This window comes from Uranotaenia lowii, chromosome 3, assembly GCF_029784155.1.
Source record: "Uranotaenia lowii strain MFRU-FL chromosome 3, ASM2978415v1, whole genome shotgun sequence".
NCBI classification, from domain to species: domain Eukaryota; kingdom Metazoa; phylum Arthropoda; class Insecta; order Diptera; family Culicidae; genus Uranotaenia; species Uranotaenia lowii.
In genome coordinates this window covers 214,440,561-214,454,061 of record NC_073693.1, presented here as the reverse complement: position 1 = coordinate 214,454,061, position 13,501 = coordinate 214,440,561, and the positions used below count along the sequence as shown (strand labels likewise).

At 39.5% G+C, this 13,501-nt stretch overlaps 1 protein-coding gene and 1 long non-coding RNA gene across 2 annotated transcripts; one reads left to right on the top strand and one right to left on the bottom strand.

Annotated features, from left to right (window-relative positions):
• Positions 1 to 9,912: 9,912 nt before the first annotated feature.
• Positions 9,913 to 10,565, bottom strand: LOC129750755 (uncharacterized). Its single transcript, XR_008738481.1, has 3 exons — positions 10,409 to 10,565; positions 10,240 to 10,342; positions 9,913 to 10,148 (listed from the first exon to the last, which is right to left on the bottom strand). It is a non-coding gene; the product is annotated as an uncharacterized LOC129750755 (long non-coding RNA).
• A 500-nt stretch (positions 10,566 to 11,065) lies between these two features.
• On the top strand, positions 11,066 to 12,508 carry LOC129753069 (scoloptoxin SSD558-like). Its single transcript, XM_055748868.1, has 5 exons — positions 11,066 to 11,155; positions 11,530 to 11,721; positions 11,787 to 12,028; positions 12,218 to 12,296; positions 12,338 to 12,508. Exons 1-5 carry the CDS (start codon positions 11,066 to 11,068, stop codon positions 12,506 to 12,508), a joined length of 774 nt encoding a protein of 257 aa, XP_055604843.1.
• Positions 12,509 to 13,501: the final 993 nt, after the last annotated feature.

Sequence of the window (13,501 nt, the reverse complement as noted above, 5' to 3'; positions counted from 1 at the left end):
TTTTTGTATCCGGACCCAGCACGCTTTACTTTTTCGACGCCTACAAACATCATATTGGACTCTTTGAGTGCATTGACTTTGTGCCAGATTAACGGCGTGGTGGACAAATACGGTCGTACGCTGGACCTCTGCTTTGCCAATGATGTTTGCCGACCATCGAGTTTCCTCCTGCACCGCATCACCCTGCTCTATTGGCTTCACTTGAAGTAACTAGGCTGAACGCTACAGTAGAGAAACCAGCGACCTTCTACCTCGACTTCAAAAACGCTAACTTCGACGACATCTCTCACATTCTGGGCACTATCGACTGGGTTCTTAAGTACACGTTCTTAAGTATGTCATCGATCGCCACGTTTCAAAACGCTCGTTAACGTTAACGATCTTAGCGTAATCTTAGATCAGCGCCTGGAATTCAAGGCACACCTCAACTACGTGATTATTAAAGCATCCAGAAGTCCCGGTTCCATTTAGAGTGGCGAAGGACTTCAAGGACGTGTATTGCCTGAAAAGCTTATACTGAAGCATTGTTCGTTCCATCCTTGAATACGAATGAGCTGTCTGGGGTCCCTACTACCAGAACGGTGTCGATCGGCTCGAGGCTATTCAGCGGCGATTCTTGCGATACGCCCATAGACACCTGAACTAGCAAGACCCTTTTTGCTTGCCTAGCTACAAAAATCGATACGCCGCCTCATAAATATTTAAACTCTTTAAACCCGCAGACGTGCCTAATTCGTCGCCGATCTCCTGAATCGACTGTCCTACGCTACTAGAGGCTATTCCGCTTAGTGTACGACCCCGTGGTCTTAGAAATCTGGATCTTCATTTGTACACTCCCATTCGAATGCGCCTTTATCGGTGCAATGAGGTCGTTCAACAGTTTTCCGGAGCATTTTGACGAGTGAAGCTGGTTGCATGACGATGAAGCGCCCAGACAACCAGAAGTCGTATTTTCTTTTACAGATTACATCGTATAGAATGTTATTTATACTCATTTTCGTATATCTGCACCTACAATGTGCGGTCCATGCATATTCTTTATCGTATTTAAAAGCATTGCATGATTTTATTACGAAAAGAAATATTTATGTACATATGAACTCGACCTTTGTGTACGACAATTCGCAAAAAATCCGTGAAACGACCGATATACGGTGATCATTCGTGATTGAGAGATATTGTCGTGCTATGCATAAAATAATTCGAAATAAAAAACGTATATAACTGCATTGATTCGTAATAATGTGCATGCAATCGTATACCTTTGCAAATTAATTCGCATGTCTGATTTTCGTAAAACGTATTTGCTGGCAATCGTAAAAGAATACAAAAAAGTTCAATAAAATCGTTTATGATAATGGGACATCGATGATTGGAATCGTATTAAAGGAGGCTTCAAAATGTTTGTCTATTTTTAGATCATCGATGACGTGTTCTACGATTTAAAAGATTTAAGTTATAGAAATATAGGATTGCCTTTTGGTTTAATGCCTTTGAAGCAAATCCCCTTGAATTTATATATTCCAGATAGCGTCGAGGAACCATCATGAGCTGCTGATCGAATCGTCAGGGGATCAATTCCAGGCGCTAACAATAAATTCATGAACGTGGAAAAAATCAGCAATCAGGCAAATAATAAATGTGTACGATATAAACTTGAATTTGACAGCAAAAAAAACACATTTCTTTGAAACAATCTTATTTTTATTATTTTTTGGGGATGAATAAACCAATAAAATAAAAAAAAAATTTTTTTTTCAACTGACGGAAAATGAGAGCCCTGCACTCAAGTCGCAAAAGACGATCAAATAAGTCGTCAAACTTTCCATATTGTTACGAAAAATGTCGTAAATTACAACCTCAATCATCTATATGATGATGTGAATTGTCATAGTATATTCCAAAAAGAATCAGGGTAGTCGTAAATGATGCGCATGACAAGTCGTGCAAATCGTAATTTAATACAATCCAAATCAAGAACATGTTTGCTAATGTACCTATATGGCCTCCAAAATGATACGTATATACTGGTTTTGCTACATTATATACGATATGTTTACACGTATATTTGCGTTGCATATTCGAAATACCTACCAAATGGTTGTCTGGGCGATGATGTAGATATTGCAGAGATTGTATCGGTGTGGAGATTTGGTGGTATGCTGCAACGGTGACGTATTGAGATGGTGGTAAGTTGAGGCGATGGTATGCTGAGGTAGTGGTGTGATGAGGCGCTGGTGGTTCAGGCGGTGGTCTAGGCGGATGACCTGAAAATATTTTTAGTCATAAACAACCAAGCTGATTGTTATGAATTGCAACGCTTTTTGGACACAGTTGTGAACTGGTGCGCTAATAATTTACTTGTTTTGAGCGTTGCGAAGTGCTGTATTATCACATTTGGGCGTATGAAAAATCCTTTCATGCATCACTACAACATTCTGGGCGAGCAATTGCATCGTGTTGAGGAGATTAAGGATCTTGGCGTTTTGTTGGACAACCGCATGACTTTTAAGCGTCATTATTCTGTGGTACTCGAGAAGGCAAACCGAATGCTGGGATTCATTATACGTTTGAGCAAAGAATTCACTGATACGATTTGCTTGCGAGCTTTGTATTGCTGCCTGGTGCGATCAATATTGGAATCTGCGAACCTGGTATAATGGCCGTTTGAAGCTGCATGGACAGCGCGTTTTGAAGCAATTCAACGTCGGTTCGTGCGTTATGCTCTTCGTGATCTACCTTGGGAGAATCCATTAAATTTACCTCCATACGCACAACGATGTGCCCTGCTTGGACTTCATACGCTGTCGGATCGTCGTTCCATCGGTCAATCGATGTTCGTGGCAAAGATTCTTCGAAACGAAATCGACTGCTCCTGGTTACTCTCTCGCTGCAATATTTATGCTCCAGAAAGAACCCTGCGCAATAGGAATTGGCTCTCTCTGGAACCAAGAAGCACGCGATATGGCAGCAATGACCCTCTCCGTTCCGCAAAGTTGTGTTTTTTACGTTATTTTAATATCTTCGACTTCAATGTATCGATTTCAACTTTTAGACGCCCCGCATTGAATCTGGCTTAAGTGACCAATTTAGAACTTAGGAATATCATGTTATGTACAAATTATATTAAGTAGATCATTAAGACACATACAGATGTCAGGTGATTTTATATTAAATAAACAACAATAAACAACAATAAACAAAAAAAGGTATAGAGAGGTATTAGTATGACTGTAATTTCAGCGGAGGTAGCGACTGTGTGTTGTTCAGTTGCCAGCTGGGCAGGTATCTACACGCATGCGGAATACCTGTCGTAGATTCATAACACTGAGAATGTTATGAATTTTATACGGTTGCGAAACTGTTTGTTCGTTCTACAATTAAGACACACACATACACGAAATGCATTCATTACATGACATTTCACACGAAGCCATGGTGTCGGGTATGTGGTAATTTGCATCGAAGATTGGCCGAACTTATAATCTAAAGAATGCAATTTAGCGCATGCGTTGGCGAAACTGCGGTGAATCCGTGCACCCATGGTGGATTATCTACATACATACATACAGGTAGCGACTGTGTGTTGTTTGCAGGTTAAGGTCAACTGTATTTTGAAGTGATGGATTTTTGAGGCTTTTTTCATTATTTCCGGTAAGCTGTTTTACACCGTGCGGCCAAAGGAACTCAGCTTCCTTTTGCCAAATTCGGTGTTGACCTTGGGCAACCGAATATGTTTGATCTGTCGTGACGCTCGAGCCGATGTCACTCTGATCAGCACTGTATTGCGATGGGTGTTTGGGCTCGTCAAGAGTTTGTGTATAAACGTCATAATTACTCTGGAACTCCCGTAAATCGCGGACTGGTAAGATTGAATCTTCGGGGTCATTGTGCAACGATACTGAAGGGTACAGGAAGGGTTTCCTAAACAAAGCCTATAACGCTCGGTTTTGCAAGCACTGCAATTCTCTCATACGATTCCGAGCTGAGTTTCCCAACAGTGATACCATGAGATTCCCGCGATCCCGGAGGCTGAACACGACGATGCTGACGAAGTTTGACTGCGTGATAATGGACGACGAAACCTACGTCAAAGCAGACTACAAGCAGCTTCCGGGACAGGAGTTTTATACGGCAAAAGAAGGGAAAAGGTACCAGATATTTTCAAGCACATGAAACTGTCAAAGTTCACGAAGAAATATCTGGTTTGGCAAGCTAAATGTACCTGTGGCTTGAAAAGCAGCATTTTCATAGGCTCCAGGACTGTCAACCAAAAAATTTACGTGAAAGAGTGTTTGAATGAACGTCTGCAGCCTTTCCTGAAGAAACACGGTTGTTCCGTACTGTATTGGCCGAATTTGGCATCTTGTCATTACGGTAAAAAGGCCATGGAGTGGTAGGCTGCCAACCACGTGCAGGGAGTTTCCAAGGACAAGAACCCTCGCAACACGCCAGAGCTCCACCCAATTGAGAAATACTGGGCTATTGTCAAGCGGAACCTAAAGAAGACCAAAAAAACTGCTAAGGACGAGCCGCAGTTCAAAGCAAACTGGCTTTCTGCGGCGAAGAAGGTGGACAAGGTGGCTGTACAAAATCTGATGGCAGGGGTTAAGCGTAAGGCCCGGCATTTCGGATTTGTAAAAGCGGAAGCCTAGCTGAATATTTTTCCTGAATTTTATACTTATTAAACTTGAAAAAGAAATTTAATTTGATTTTTTAAATAAACGATTTCACCGATTTACACGCGTTTTCCCTTGACCAAATTTTGGCCGTATCACCCTTAATAAGGTCTCTGTTAATCCAGTGGACGATTTGAACGGGATCATGACTACTGTAGGAGATCAAGGTGTCGTCAGCAAACAGGCACGGTGTCCCATTAAGTTGCAGTTTTGATAGGTCGTTAATAAAGATGAGAAACGTTAGAGGTCCGAGGTTGCTTCCTTGCGGAACTCCTATGATGAGCGATTTCCTGTCGCTGTTTTTACCACACCAGAATAAAAATTGCAGCCGGTTTGAGAGGTAGTTCTCCAGTAGCTTTAGAGCAGGTCTAGGTCATCCAGTTTTTTCAACAGCAACTGGTATCGAATGCTTTTTTAAGATCTAAGAATAATAATCTAGTGGAGCGCCAATTGTCGAGATCATTGTAGATCTCCTCCAACAGTTCTCCGATCGCTGTAAGTGTCTCACATCCCTTCCGAAATCCGTATTGTCTGTCGCTTATAAGATGTTGGTCCTCTAGAAAGCTGCTCAACCTGCTAGATATAAGTTCTTCCAATATTTTATTCATAGTAGCCAGTGTTGACATAGTACGATAGTTGAACAAGATAATTCTATCAATCGTTTTGAAGATTGGTGTTACCCATGCTAGCTTTTGGATAGGGATTTTAATTATAGATGCAACAATGTTGTCTAGCCCCGATGCCTTGTTGGTATTCAGATTGCTGATTAGGATGATAATTTCCTAAAGCGATGCAGGTCTCATGAACAGCTACGAATGATGCGGTCACAGATTCGGTCTAAGCGTGCCAAATTTGTAGATGTCCTTGTTTTCCCAAGAAAAGTGATCAGGATCTTAAGACCCCCATAATAAGGGCTGAAATATAATGTTTAAAATTTTAATTTTAAGTAATCATCTGGATCAAAAGATGATCCGTTGATCAGAAATAAATAACAAAATACTAAAAATCTTACGATTAATAGGAAATTGAGGAAAATTTAAAATTGATGGAAAAGATGGTACTGAAGCACAACTTAGACCCTGAAATTTCATAGCAGATGCTCTCTAATGTGTTCAAATCTTATCAGCATCAGAATCAGGTTCAGTTTAAAATCAAAAAAGGGAGAACTGTGTTTCATAATCCATATATTATCAATCTATGTGTCAAAAATCATGCTGAGTATTCTCATCAAATTAGTTCAGCGGGCTCTGAGTCATTCCTCTCAGGAAATCAATTTCACCAACAATAAACGCTATGCAAATCAGCCAGTCATAAAAGAACCACTAACCCCGACATCTATCATAATCGAGAACTAAACTCGCTCAAGATTCCATAACCCGAAGACATGGAGAACTGTTGTGGCCCAGTGACTCAATGACGCTAAGAAGGGCTCTATGGCATGGGAAACTTTCGTGACTTCCCAGGCAGGTGTCAATTCAATAAAGAAAACAAAATGCTAATTTGGAATCATTCATTCGCGCCCTTTTCGACGTGCTTTGTTTACCTTTCTTTGTTTGGTTTCGATTTCAAATCTGCTGGCTGATTCCAGTCCAGGTGTCAACGCGATGACGTTCAACCAGGTGAAACCGGCAGCAGCTTCTCATCTGTTAAGCGATCGATTTGGTTGAACTTATTTAATTAAACGGTCAATGTAATTAACACCTCTACGAACGCACAGTGGAAGAGATAAACAGGTTAATAATTGTAAAAATAAATGGACACTGCGATTCACTACATTCACTGCGATTTTTTTCTAAATATGATTATAAAACTAGAAAGAAAATAATTGAGAATTCACCCAAAAAAATAGATTAACTCCATAACATGATTATTTTGACCACCTTCAACCAAATCTGCGTGAAATATCGGGAGCTTCCAAGTAAGGAAATACGGAAACCGATTGGACCAGCCAACCGTGACTTGATTGTGTTGTCCTAGACATCCGCATTAATTAACCGACAAGAGACTAAGTCGTCTCGGCTTCAGGTGGGTCGACTCTACATGGGCAAGCTATTCCATGGATGAGATTTATGTTTTAGAAGATAAGTTGCCTTCTTGGACTTGTGTGGCTTTTAGGTTGTAACGCAAATATCGTATTACATACTAGTTTAACCCCTGTGTACGTGGCAACACACCCTATTAGAAAAATCTAAAATCAAATGGTAAAGAAATTCTTATTTAATAAATTTTCTTTCTTTTGCTGAAACTGTATATAAAACTTCATTTTGTCCTGATCTATTATGAAAATCAATTTCTGTGAGTTTGTTCGTTGTTTTTTTTTTTGTCCTCAATAGGGTCAGACGTCTAAAGACTTAGAGAGCTGAAATTTGACATGGATGCTTATATGATGAATTTTTTTTTCGGATGACCCCTTTTAAATTCTTGCACGGGAGTTTTGAGCTCGGAGCGAGCTCGTGCTCGAGAGAAAAAATCAAAAAACATTTCTTGTACACTAAAAAAGTTAACTTGTTGTGAATATGGTTTAGTACACTGTGGCACCAACTAAAATAATTTTTGGTTCTATTTGAAATTAAGTTTACATCTTTTCTGTCCCTAAAGCTGATATAAGAAAATTCAAAGGTGCTACATACATTCAGGGGTAAAAACCGCGTGTGAGACATAAGGCATAAGGCAGTGCACCTTGCGATTGATTTTGGAAGCTTGTAGTTTTGCTCAAGATCATATCTTCCTTTTTAAAAACTACGCGAATAACTGATTTATGATGGAAAACTTGTTACAAAAACCCGAATAATGCTTTTTATGAGTTTATCTACCATTTTATTCATTAATAATCAGTTTGTAACGGTCAGGGGTTACGTGAAATGACGCTCAAAGTTTAAAGTCAGCATAGATTGATGAAAAATGCTGCAGAAACGAGTATGTTTTTAAAGCTTCTAATAATATTATTTCATTTCATGAATTTTAGCAAAAATGACAAAGCTTATATGAAAGATCTTGAAAAAGTGTTTTTTCAACATTTCCCAAGATTGATTAATGTTTTCAGCAGGTTTCAGTGGTGGAATAGAATTATCTTGATTCATGTTTCGTCTGTTAGGTCATTAGAATATAACTATATTAATTAAATAGCGATAGCTAATTGTCACTTTCCACTTCTTCTAATCCCTAACCGGGAAAGTACTTATTTCTCAATGAGTACTTTGGTATTCCTACCCAGAATATCTGGCAACACTGTTGTGTTACCACGAACCCAATTTGAGCATTCTCGCCTAACCGTGTAATGATGTAAACATTTGTACACTCAGCCGAAAAGGAAACGTTATATTCACCTGGATTTTCACGTAGGCGCTCATTACGTGAATTTTTGATCGATTTACGTGAAGCATTTAAAAATTAATAGAAAATCACGTGACCTTTACGTGAAATTCACTTGGTTGTATGCGGTAAAAACACAGACACATTCGTTCTACGTGAACATCCAGTGATCCGTCAGGTATAGACGGGTTTGATGAATTTTATGTGATATTCACGTAACTCTGAATGGATCATTCACGTAGAATCTATGTGAAAGAATACACTATTCAATATGGCGTAGATCCAACAATTCGGGCTGGAAGACAGCGAGACATTCTGTGATGGAAAAGCAGATTTTTCGTAAGTAGTAAGAATTTGATATTATCGTTGTTGTTCACATTTTTTGTTATTTTTACAGGATTTGGAATTGGGACGCCCAGCAACCGCGGCTCATCAATTGCCATTTCATCGGTAGTGTCTTAATAAAATTACTGAAATGTTAATGTGCAGTTAAAGTGGTAAACTACAGTTACTATTGAAGTGAAAAATATGTGCATTGTGTTTTTAATTTCATTCAACATAATAAAACTCCTCTGCGAATTTAAAATATGTTTTAATTCAAGATGCGAAATAAAACACCCGCTACGTTGATATCAATATGATATCTACGTGAATTACATGTAGCAGAACGAAATCCTTTTCCACGTACACGTTTCAAGTGACATTCAACCACAACACACATGAAAATTACGTGAATTCTGTTTCCTGCGCGAGCTCTGTTTGCTACCTGAAATTCACGTAGATTCTACATGATTTTCAGGGTGGCATAAATCTATGTACATTTTCACGTAGCGATAATGTGAAAAGTTTTTTCGGTGTACCGTGTTTACCATCATCCCCTGTCATCAGCAATCATCGATATATTGTTCTCGATTGCGAATTGGAAATAGCAAGAGGAACCGAAACAAACAATGTTTTTGTTCTGCTGCAATCGGCAGCAATGTGCTCCACCGAAATCGTAAGTATCAACACCTCCCCTCAATTCGCAGATTGAGAATGCTGAACAGTTTCGCGTGCCTAGCCCTTGGCAACGCCTTCGTGAACGCATCAGCTGGCTTATCCTCAGAAGAGATGTGTCTCATAGAAAGCTGACCGCTTCTTACGATGTCTCTGATGGAAGCATACTAAACGTCCAGATGCTCCTATCTCAGCTTCGGTCGACGACAGACTGACCGTCTGCTGACGTTTCGTTGAAACTAGATTCCCAAAGATCATGCTTAACCTGATACAGATCTTCGATCATCGGAGTCGTTGGCAAAATCTGCATCAGCATATCCGATGAGTGGTTCCAATTTCGCGTTTCTGCGGAATACCAACGCCGTATCAGGCCTTGCCAGTGCCTATCCGCCGGGCTGGCCAGGAACTTGTTCAGTGCGCTAACCGCAACTCAGATATCTGGTCTCGAAGATGTCGCCAGATACTGTAGACAACCGATTCTTTGAACGGTTGTTCGGTGATAACCTCACCATCGTTCAGCTTCGACCAGCAAACGTTTTTGTCAGGCGGTGTGCTTACGGGTTTACAATCGGCCATACCGAATCGTTGCAGAACCTTCTCGACGTATCCTGCACGCTGGGCCAAGTTAAACCATAAATGTTTGAAAAATAACCATAATGGCAGTTTTGTGGGTTAAGTCATTTTATGAGTTTTGTGCGAAAACTCATAAAATGAGATTTTACGCAGAACTAGGATTATGGTTATTTTTCAACCGTTTACCTAGATTGGAAAATGGTTGTTAAATAACCGTTTTTTCGACTACAGAAACTAGGTTAATTTGATTAAATAATTAAAAAGAAAATTTCGGAAATAAATTTAAATTAATAGCAACATTCAATTAATGTCATCAAATCATGTTTCTGATCCTGCTGTATTTATCGATAATTATAAAAACCGGAACTGTTCTGTTTACATTCCGTTTCACATTTTTTAAGGACATTGCGTTGTCTGCAGAGGAGTGCTTGGGAATCCTGACGTTCTGATCTCCAACGGTGCCGAATCGGAAAAAAAATAATTTGAAAAAATTGTTCCGGATCAATTCTGCATGGTAAAAGACCCGGGCAACCACTAGCTCTTCCACCTGTGCCGATAATCGCGGCGCTTGGTTTCGACGCTCAGAACCTGTGGGGTACAAAAAAAATTATTTTAGTTTTCTCCTTGCTCTTCAATTTTAATTAAGTTCAGAGCGCACTGATACTGAAAGTAAGCTCACCTTGGTATTACGGAAACAACTTGCGCCCCACATCCGGATAGCTCTTAATCTCCTTGGCAGAGATATTTTCCAAAATTGTTGGAATCTCATCGGAGCTGCTAACCTAGAAACGGAGAAAACAAATTTTGCATCTGGGAATCAAATTTTGAATATCGATGGTAGTACTCACATTTGTTCCGATTCCGCTTACGGCCTCTCCTATCTTTTGTCCAGTTCTGCGATCGCTGCTCGTTCCCAGCCAGCAGATGTACCAAGCAAATCCGATGTGGAGCTAAACAGTATACACCGGCACTAGCACCCGACAACAGTTGATGTGTTTCCGTGTTTTCATTAGGGACTACGTTTAAATTTCAACCATAATCTGTTTTTTTCATCTGAACTTCTAAAACGGTTGAAATTAAAACATTCATAATGGTTGAAAAATAATAAGTATTGGTGTTTTTCAAGAAATCCCAGAAAACGGTTCAATAAAAGTCATTTTTGGTTAAAAAAAATATGAGCGTGTGATTGCGAAATCTCGATGACGCTATTCAGGAAGTCTCACTTGATGGTCATCCCCAAGAAAGTCTTGACTTCCAGGAGATCCTTCATTTGGAATAGCCTTCCAAGCTCGGTTTTGATCCAGATAACCTCTGAAACGTCTTTTCCGGTAATCGGATGTCATCCACGTACAGGATAAGGGTGAGTCCTCGCTTGCAGGATCGGTAAACGCAGCAGTCACTCTTCAACGGATAGAAACCAAGCTTTCGTATCTCGTCGTCGAATCGCTGGTTCCAAGCACGACCCGTGTTAGCCACGTAGCGCTGTGTAGTCTCAGGGCCGGTACATGGGTGATGGAATCTTCGTCATCGTCATCGTCTGGGAATTCTGCGCTGCTCTCGTAGTCGCTCTCGCCGTGATCGTCAACAATCACACTGTAAACCACAGTGTGATCGGGATCAGCAGGCACATCGGCTAATCGCTCAGATGTGTTTTCTGTTGTTGGCTTATCGGCTGACCGCTCAAATGTGTTTTCGGGTGCTTGCACATCGACTGGCTGCTCGAATGTGGGCTGTTGTTCTAACTCATACACATTGGCTAACCCAAATGTGGTGCCCTCTGGTGGGATCTCAACATTCTTATCGATGACCAGCTGTTCATGAACAACATCATCTCGATTAGGCTCCAACAACAAATCAAGGCAGTACTCGTTGTTCAGGAGTTTTCCTCGGGCGAAAACCTCCCTTGAAAACGCAAACTGTACTTGCTTTACGAGAAAAGTAACTCTTTTGTGATCCTAAACTTTGAAAGAAGGATGCAACCTACGTAGCATGTAATGCTGATCCGGGATTTGGAGACCTATCGGGCAAGACCATTCCGATCGACAGTGCAAAACAATCTCTTATCGTCAATCTGCACAATGAGTTTCGCAATAAGATTGCTAACGGAAAGCAGGAATTCCCTGGAGGTTTCTATCCGGAGGCTGCTCGAATGGCCACTATTGTAAAAACTCTTAGATCAAATTTTAAAATCGAATTTAATTTTTTTTAAACTTTTTTAACTCCTAGCAATGGGACGATGAGTTGGCTTTTATTGCTGCTACCAATGCTAGAAAGTGTAAGTTTGGTCACGATGAATGCCAAAACACGCCCAAATACCCGGCATCTGGCCAAAACCTCGGATCTTTCGCATATACTGGTGGCTTTTACGACGTTGATGAAATTATTAAGAACTTGACTAATGGTTGGTACAGCGAATTTAAGCGGGCCAATCCACAATTCATTAAGGAATTTACGAATGACTATAAAGGGTAAGTTTCAGTTTAGGCTTTGAAGACAATGGCTCACTTTAAATATTTTTTAACCCTTCGTTTCATAAAGTTGTAACAATTAATGTATGGAAAAATCGTATTTTATTTTAATTTTTTTTCTTGATGTACTCATCATTTTCAACTGTTTAAACTGATTTTTAAGGAAAAATAAAAAATCATGAAACGAAGGGTTAATCACTTAATTAATACTATTTTCTTGGACAAACCTTCGGACACTTCGCTCAAACTGTGGCTGATCGTTCGGACCGTGTGGAATGTGCTGTTGTTCAGTGGACCGATAAAAAGAAGACTAAGATCTATTTGATGTGCAACTACGCTAGAACTAACATTGTTACAAGGGCCGCCTACACTTCAGGAAAGGTTGCCTCTCCGTGTAAAACTGGCACCAACAAGAAATTTCCGGGCTTGTGTAGCTCCCGGGAATCGAGGAATTATTCAAAGTTTGATGTAAAAGCTTAAGCTATGTATGAGAAGTATAAAGCTTGTAATTTGAAAGTTTTTCTGTGTTGAAGGAGACTAGAAAAAAATATGGTTGTGCGGTTCGAAACAAGAAAAAAAAGACTATGAGGTCTAGAAAATCTACCATGAGAGGAAAAAAGTAATGAAACAAAAAAATTTTTTTAAGTATAAAATCAATTCAAGACATGGTTATTGGTCAAAATGATCATTTTTGTCAATCTTTTCTTCATAACACAACTTCTTCAATCCATTACTTTTTTTTCTCTCACGGTGGATTTTCCTGATTTCATAGTCACTTTCTCTTGTCTCGTCAACATCTTTCAAACCGTACTCCCAAAAATCAGACTCTACTCCAATAATGAACTTCCTTGGAGGTGGAATTATCGGTATAACAATTTATGGCAGGCCGGCATTAATAAGCATTCTAATAACTGGCATTGTCCTCCAAATGCAACCGCATTGGATATGTATTGATGAAAGAAACCAAATAAAAAAATCACATGTCCCATAAAATGTTTTTCTTGTTTCGCTAGAATGTAGCGATCATGCATCATTGGCATGCCAGTAGTGATTATCAAATCATATAATCTTTGGCGCATTTTCGACACAGAGATTTGCTAAATAGGCATTGGATTTTGCAACCTCTTCTATGGGTGTTTTCAAATGCAGATAATTTTAAGATTGAATTTAAAACATATCAATTGAACTTTCGAAAATATTGTTTATGTAAGTAAGCCCACGTCGACAATTCCAAAACCCTCCCTGCTCTCAGTTGTCCACGTGGTATGTAAACGGCAACTTTCAACCCATATTCTTTTATGTAATGTTTTGTGGATTTTTCTCAGTGTGTATCCTCAATTGTTTTCTCAATTGAATCCAAAACGAAAATTTTAGAATTTTTTTTTGAAAAGTTGAGAGTTTACCTTTTTTTTTAATATTACATTATGATGTTCGTTTTATATTGTAAGGTTTAACATTTTGGATTTTTTTTTG